Raw genomic sequence first — 7,347 nt, forward strand, 5'->3', positions numbered from 1 at the left:
CTGCCCGAGTATGTTAATCTTGTTTCAATTTTGCTGTAATTTGCTATTTTTTCTCGTTTCTCGATTGTGTATTTATTGGGGTGCAGTGTGGCTGTAGTCGGGTGGCACTTTTATGGTATCTCTGTTGCTCGTGGGTTTGGCCTTCTGTTGGGGTGGGCAACAAAATAGTAATCGGCATGCCATTGACGGTGTGTTTGGTTGGTAACGATGATGCTCCGCTTGTGGTATTGATGGGCATCGTCTCTTCTCGTACGGGTGAGCCAATGCCAGATTTCAGTTGGTCTTTTGCGCTGGTTCTTATGCCGTTGCTCTTTTGCGCTGGTTGGTCTCCAACTCTCCACGGGGAGCTTTCTTTATAGATTTAAACATCTTGAAGTATCTGTCATTAAACTATAGCTATAGTGCACGTGTGACCAGTGACCTCTGCTGTTTCCTAAGCAAAATGTGTCGACATATTCCCTTATACGAAATACTTGCTTAATATTATAATTTTTTATATTAGCCAAATATCAATTATCCTAGGATGGTGGCCTTCGTTTCCTTCATATGCGGCAAATGTGGGATCTGTCCTCCACCGAAGACTAAAACGCACTAATAACGTGAAGTCAAATCACTTTCCAGGTTCTGGGCTTCTTGATCCGTTCTGCTGTTTCATGACTACCTGCTGTTCCTGTTCTAGGGCCAGGGCCAAGGTGATCTCTAATTACCACGCCAATGCTGGTCGCCCCTGACGAACTTTGCAAGGCTGCATCAGCAATTCAGCATCTAGCTGAATCCATCACTTGTCACCCTTAATTCGTTTCCTGTTGGGAACTTTAGTGGAACCATAGCTAAATATCTTTTTTTCTATTTATTTTTCCCTCACATTTTTCCCCATGCCGTGCTTTCAACTGAAAACTACAAGCGATTTTCTTTAAAATCTTGTCTATCAATTGCATTGTCAATCATATGACGTGTCACTACGATTGGTAAGGAATCCAGGTTGAAGCGCTGACAAAAATCATCTGGCAATTTCCTAGACGATAGAATAATCCTTTTTTTTTGTAATTTCGGGTTGGGCTTGATTTTTTTTGTTTTTTTGCTATAAAATGCTGTCCATGCCCGTCCAATAATTCAACGGGCCCCTTTTCTCGAGCTTTTTGTGGGCCTGAAACTTATTTTTCATCTCGGGCCTTGGTACTCTTCTGGTGAGAGACAACTAATAAGCCCTTCTAAGCCCGTATGAATTCAATAAGTTAGACCAGGCCGTCTTGAAGCGCCAGTCTGAATGCTGGCCCGGTCCGCTTAGCGCCGTGTAAATTTCAAAGCGCGGCCGCCGCCGGCGTGATGGCCTCGCCGGAGGATGAGCCGGACGCGAAGCGAGTCGACGCGCCCCCGCCTGTGCTGCGCCTCACAGACGACTTGCTCACGGTCGCGGACATCGGTAAGTTCTACCCAGCCACGAATCCCCATCCGTTCGCGTGGCGCGCTACGCGCGCGCCCTCATGCGCGCCACCGACTTCTACTTCTCCACCATCCCCGTCCTGGATACTCCCTGCTCCCTCAGATCCCCGGTCACCCTGCCGCGAGGCGCCTCTTGTATCTTGCGCCGCCGTTCCTCGTCCCCGCCAACGACGACGAGGAGGAGGCTGAGAAGACATCGTTCAGGGTGGTCTGCATGGCGGAGTGCAAGGCTGGAGGACAGCTGGTCGCCTTCGCCTTCTCTTCCGCCACCGCACGGTGGAGCAGTTTGGCCGTCGACGAGAGAGCGCGCAGCACTTTCGTGGTGGCCCGTACTTGGCCCGCACCTGGAGCTATGCGTGCGGCTGCTTCTACTGGAAGGTGTACGAGAGTGACAAACTGCTTGTGTTTAACACTCTCACCATCTCGCATTCTCCACCATCGACTCCCCCCCACGGCCACGGAGACAAGATTTTTTTTTCTCAGTGGACGCAGGGGAAGGCAAGATTGGAATGTTTATTCTCCACTACAGTAATAGAGATATTGACCTCGTTTATAATTGGGACATTTACAATAACACTGGAAGGGAAATCAACCAAAAAGACAACAGCAAAATGCCAGTTTGAGAGGAAGGGAGATCCAGATTGCCCTCCCAGTATCCTTGTTACAGGTTTGCAGGCTCAAGCGACCGGTTCTTTTACTCCTGCAAGGCTCTTTGAAACACTATTATATTCCTAATAAACAACTTCTGCTGATGGATGTGTGATGGCAAGCTGAGTTGCTGGCATAGTCACATCTGGTATTGCTTGGGCAAAGGCATGATTATCGGAATCTGACTTAACAAAAGAAAATCTACATGAGAAATATCAGTAGGAATCCCAACTCCTATATGTAGGAATCCGACTCTTGCAGGCGTCGTGGAGCTGAGCCGTGTTCCGTTGTCCATGGCCCAAGTTACCTGGAATCGCCCCTGTATGGCTGTATCTCAAATTCTCAATATAGGCAAAGCAGTAGCCACTAGTACCACGGCCTGGCAAGTCTAACATCCCAGCTCCGTTCCTTGATACGCTTGTCTGAATGTGACTGACTATGGTGTTGTTGTGGTCAAGAATTTCTGTCGACCTGGTAGTAACATTGGTCACGGTTCTAGTACCATGGGTTGTTGCAGTCACGATGAGATTGCTTAGCATCTACCTTGATGTGTCCTAAAGACATACATGGCGCCTGACTGGTCTGTTCGTATTATTCAATCAGCATATATGCATGAATTCTTCAATAATTTGCTATTTGTTCGATTTGTTTGACGGATTTTTCTACAGCCATTTCAGGAACGATGGCATGTCTTGCACTATTTTGAATTTTTGATGTAAACCTCCTGATGATCCATAATACTGTAACTTTCGGTCTCTGTTCTTACATGACAAATTGTGCACGAGAGCGTGGGGATGGTGCTGGATTGCTTTCTATACATATATTTATGGTGGCTTGAAAAGATCAAAGGGGGATGAACTACTAGTAACTTGAAGCAATGACATCTATGAGGAGTTCGATCAGCTATTTGGTAGTCCCCCAGTTCTGCATTCCGTTGTTATGGCGAAAAATGGAGCGGGTTAGTGACTTAGTGGGGAAGGTACCATGGTGGATCATCTTCTTTGTAAGAAAACGAAGTGGATTAGTTAACAATGTCAAGCTATCCTAAATTTCCTTTGTTCAAGACTTTGTGCTTTGTTCCAGCAGCTCATGTTTTCATGAATTGGGTACTGATGGCACATCTCAGGTTCTAGAAATTTGGGGCTTCTTTTTTTTTTGTGTCAAATATGCATATCAGTGTCTTTGTAGTACTCCTATTTCCCGGAAGATAGGGCAGAATCTATTTGTCGCACGGCGGAATCTATTCGTCAGACACGCGATTGGAACAAATGTTGTTGCACACCCCTACATGTGTCCGTGCCAAGTGGGCCCACACATCCTTCTTCCTCACTATGCTTCTCCTTCCTTCCTCACTCGAACGCTATGCTGCAGGCACTCGAACTCAACGGTGTTTACGGTTAGTGGTTGCGTGGGTTCCAGGTTGCCCGGTTCTAAAAATATCACTCGGGAGCTCGCCAGACCAGTAGTGGAGGCAATCGGGTGGGTGGTAGAAGATGGCGGTTGTACGATAAGATTAGGGTTGGGTAGCGGTGGTGGTGCCGGAGCTAGGCTGGTGGCAATGGAGGCAGGGTCCTTGCACTGAGTTGGAGAGGAGCACTAGGATTACTGGTTTGAGTGGAGACATGGTGTAAAGTACACGGTTTGGAGACACGAGGGTTGTCAGATTTCTAATATTGGAGTTCAAGAGTATTTTTCAGATTCTATGATAAGTTCAGGTGTGTATAAGAGCGACTTCAACAATAGTCGCTACTCTAGGGTCCCTACTTTCTGAGTAGGGGCTGACACCAACTTTCTGGGGCTGCAATTTTATGTTCAACTCCAACAATAGTCCCTACATTTTGACCCCTACTTTCAATATGACAAATGGGACCTACACGTCAGTCTCCAATCTTTTTTTTATTTTATGACATGTGGGGCCTACACCCCCCTCCCCCCTCCTTTCTCTCCTCTCTCCCCATCCCGATCCAGATTGTGGAGACGGGCGGCGCTCACCATCCCGATCCAGGGTGGAGAAGAACGGGCGGCGAAGGTCTGGGTGGGGGCGGCGGAGCCCGAGCGACGTCGGCAGAGCTCTGGGAGGGGGAGAGGGAGGGGCTCCAGGCAGGGGTAGCGAAGCTCGAGCGGCGGCGGTGGGGAACTCGAGGTCAGCGGCGTCTTCTCCTCTCCTGCTACTGCTCATTCCAGCCTTGAGCTGGAGCCATGGCGGGGAGCCCGGGCTCAAGTGTCAGCAGGGAGCCGGGGTGTCAAGCTCAAGCGGCAGGGGAAGAAACGGACCAACAGAAAAGTAGGGGCCTCCCTAGCCACCCATGGGAGAAGGGACTGGAGGGGGTGATTTAGGTGTCTCTCTACTCTAGGGACCTAAGTAGGGATTCTGCTGAAATGAGTTTTTTTCCTCGACCTCTACTTTTTGAGTAGGGGTTTAAGTACAGTGTCTTTGCTAGAGTTGCTCTAATGAATTTTTCTCATTTTTTTCTTTCTCTATAATAGGAAGATGTACTTTCCCTCTCTAATAAACCAAAAAAAATCTATCTTTTTGTGATTATTGAAAAAAAGTACAAACATAGCAAGCGAGCTACAACAAAGAAGCTGATCAAATATCGGTAGCAGTAGAATTAGCAGTGAAGGCCGAGGAACCGCCAGTCGAGACTCCAAGCTATGCATTGGATCTCAACCATCACTAGCAATGGCAGAACAACCGAAGCTTGAACACAAGATCATCGATTTCTACATCCAAGAAGTCAACGACCTACTGATCCAGAATGTAGCCGAAGTCATCCAAATGGTGCAGAACACTCCAAATGGATCTTTCCCAAAGGGATCGAGTTTTTTAGAACTTAAGATGTCCTGTTGTCGCATAATATTTAGTCTTAACTAATGTACTTTTCCTCTACTCAAGCTATCTTACTGTATTCTCTATATATACAACGCCTGTAAGGTATAAACTATGATTGACATGTACTGTGCATAGTTTATGACTATGCAGGTTAATGCTTTGTGTTTATATGTTTGAATATCTGTATCTGCCATCCACAAAGACGTATTGCCGACTCTTTTTTTTTATAGCTACGGACAGGACTATACTTGCATTTTATTCGGGTGGTTGTCTAGATCTTCTTGTGACAAATTCTATTGTGCCATCTAGAGTCGGTTGTTGTCGATCTATACCCGGGGGAAGAATGGAAATGCAGCCCATACTGGATATGATCATCTTCAAGGTCTTACGAGCCCCCTCAACTCATCCTTGTGACCTAATGTGGTCCTCAGCATCTTGGGCTTTGTAGAGTAGAGGCATGTTCCGGCCTTTGTTACTCAACCACGACCGACTTGTTATTCACGTGGTTTTTGAAAGGAGGCGATCGTTATTGAACAGTTAGTAATGAAATTAAATGGAATTCTCTAAAAGTTGCTATATCTCTAGCGGCCAACTCGAATCCATCCAGTCCCATCTGGATCTAGTCGCTGATGCGTTGTCACTCCTCTTCTCCATTTCCATCACCGATGAGCTTGTTCCTCCTCCTCCTTCGTCTCCGGTAAGTCCCCTTCTCCTCTCTCGCTCTTGTACCGCGCACCTTCTTCACCTCGAGCGGCTCTTGATGCCGGATTTGGTATTGCCATAGCGGACCGCCATGCTAACCTAGTTTTGCCACGGCATCATCGCCGCCCCACCACCACCGGCGGCGGTCCACGCTCCCCCTTCTCCTATGTCCTACAGTGCCCCGCCACCTCACCGCCTACCCATAATCCGCCGCCACTGCCTCACCCAAGGTCTCCCACCCTTGTCTAAGCCTATGCCGTTGCCGGCGAACAACCATGTCCCGGCAACCTCGATCCCTAACTCGAACTAGTGATGGCTGCGGCGCACTGTGGAAGCCTACATGATATTCCCCAAAAATTCTCCCCACCAAAATCTCTACTTCTCTCCGTGCGCGATCATCATGCTTCCAGCGCTAGATTCTGATGTGTTCTCTCTCTATCGATCTCTTTGTTGCAGGTGATTGGGATTTGGGACGAAACAGATGGCCGCGCCGCCCACGCAGCCCGGCGCCGAGGCCGAGGTCGTGGACTCCCCGACACCGATTTTGCGCCTCGCCAACGACATCCTCGCGGACATCTTCCTCCGCCTGCCGGCCCTCGCCGACGTCGGGCGCACCGCCACAGCCTGCCCGGCCTTCCGCCGCGTCGTGGCCGACCCCTCCTTCAAGCGCCGCCTCCGCCGCGCCCACCGGGCGCCCTTGCTCGGCTTCCTCTTCTGCAGGTTCCACCCCGCGGAGGCGCCGCACTCCTCCGCGCCCTTCGCTCGAGCCCTCGAGCGCGCCGCCGACCTGTGCTTCTCCTACCTCCACTCCCCCCAGCCCTTCACCCGCTGGTACCCGCTGGACGCGCGCGACGGCCGCGTCGTGCTCGGGCACACCTCGAGCACCAGCTTCGTGGTCGCCGACCCTTTATCCCGGAGATGCCTGCTGCTCCCCCCGATCCCGGTGCTCGCTGCCGCGCCGCAGCACCCGTTCCTCTTCCCCGCCATGGGCGACGAGGCGGAGACCTCCTTCACGGTGGGCTGCATGGCGGAAGGCGAGCCCGGCCTGATGCTGGCTTTCGTCTACTCCTCGGCCACTGGAGAATGGAGCGATCTGCACATGGTCACTACACTGTCCGAGCCCAAGCCGTCCTACGCGTGCGGCAGCTTCTACTGGAAATTCACTGCCGACACGCTGCTCGTGCTCGACGCGCGCGCCATGGAATTCAGCTTCGTCGAGATCCCGACCACGTACGGTGAGCGGGACTTCGTCGTCGCGGAGGCCGGGGAAGGAAGGACGGGGATCTTCTCCATCCGGCCCGGCGATGGCTGGGCCCCTTCTTCACTCATCTGCGCCATTAAGCGTAGCGCCGGCGAGGGCGCCGCCGGCGTGGAGTGGCAGTACAAGAGGAGGATCGCCTTGCCCCCTCAGTATCGTTACAGCTTCGCAGGTGCAAGCGACCGGCACCTGCTCCTGCATAGGGCTCCATGGAACCTGCGAGCAACAACTTCAGGTGGGAACTCTGACAGTGGCAGTGCGTACTTCTCTGTGGAGTCTGACACACTGAAGATTGAGAAGGTGTGTGGCCTAGGGCAGCTCCTAGATGCCGTGCCGTATGTTGGCTTTCCACCGTCATTGTGTCTGCCAAGCATATGAAGTGGTAAGCTCTATCGTTATCCAATTTTCCGTCGTTTAGGTCAATTTAATTTTTCAGCCATGGAGAGTCTGCTCATGTGATGCA

General features: G+C 50.7%; 1 protein-coding gene across 1 annotated transcript; it reads left to right on the top strand.

Annotated features, from left to right (window-relative positions):
* Window positions 1-6,093: 6,093 nt before the first annotated feature.
* On the top strand, window positions 6,094-7,347 carry LOC140221953 (uncharacterized). The gene has a single exon (XM_072291914.1). It carries the CDS (start codon window positions 6,108-6,110, stop codon window positions 7,260-7,262), a length of 1,155 nt encoding a protein of 384 aa, XP_072148015.1. The 5' UTR covers window positions 6,094-6,107; the 3' UTR covers window positions 7,263-7,347.

This window comes from Setaria viridis, chromosome 2 (genome assembly GCF_005286985.2).
Source record: "Setaria viridis chromosome 2, Setaria_viridis_v4.0, whole genome shotgun sequence".
In the NCBI taxonomy this organism is placed as follows: domain Eukaryota; kingdom Viridiplantae; phylum Streptophyta; class Magnoliopsida; order Poales; family Poaceae; genus Setaria; species Setaria viridis.

Bases quoted from the DNA above. Each gene is read 5' to 3' on its own strand.
- LOC140221953 (XM_072291914.1), top strand. From the start codon at position 6,108: ATGGCCGCGCCGCCCACGCAGCCCGGCGCCGAGGCCGAGGTCGTGGAC.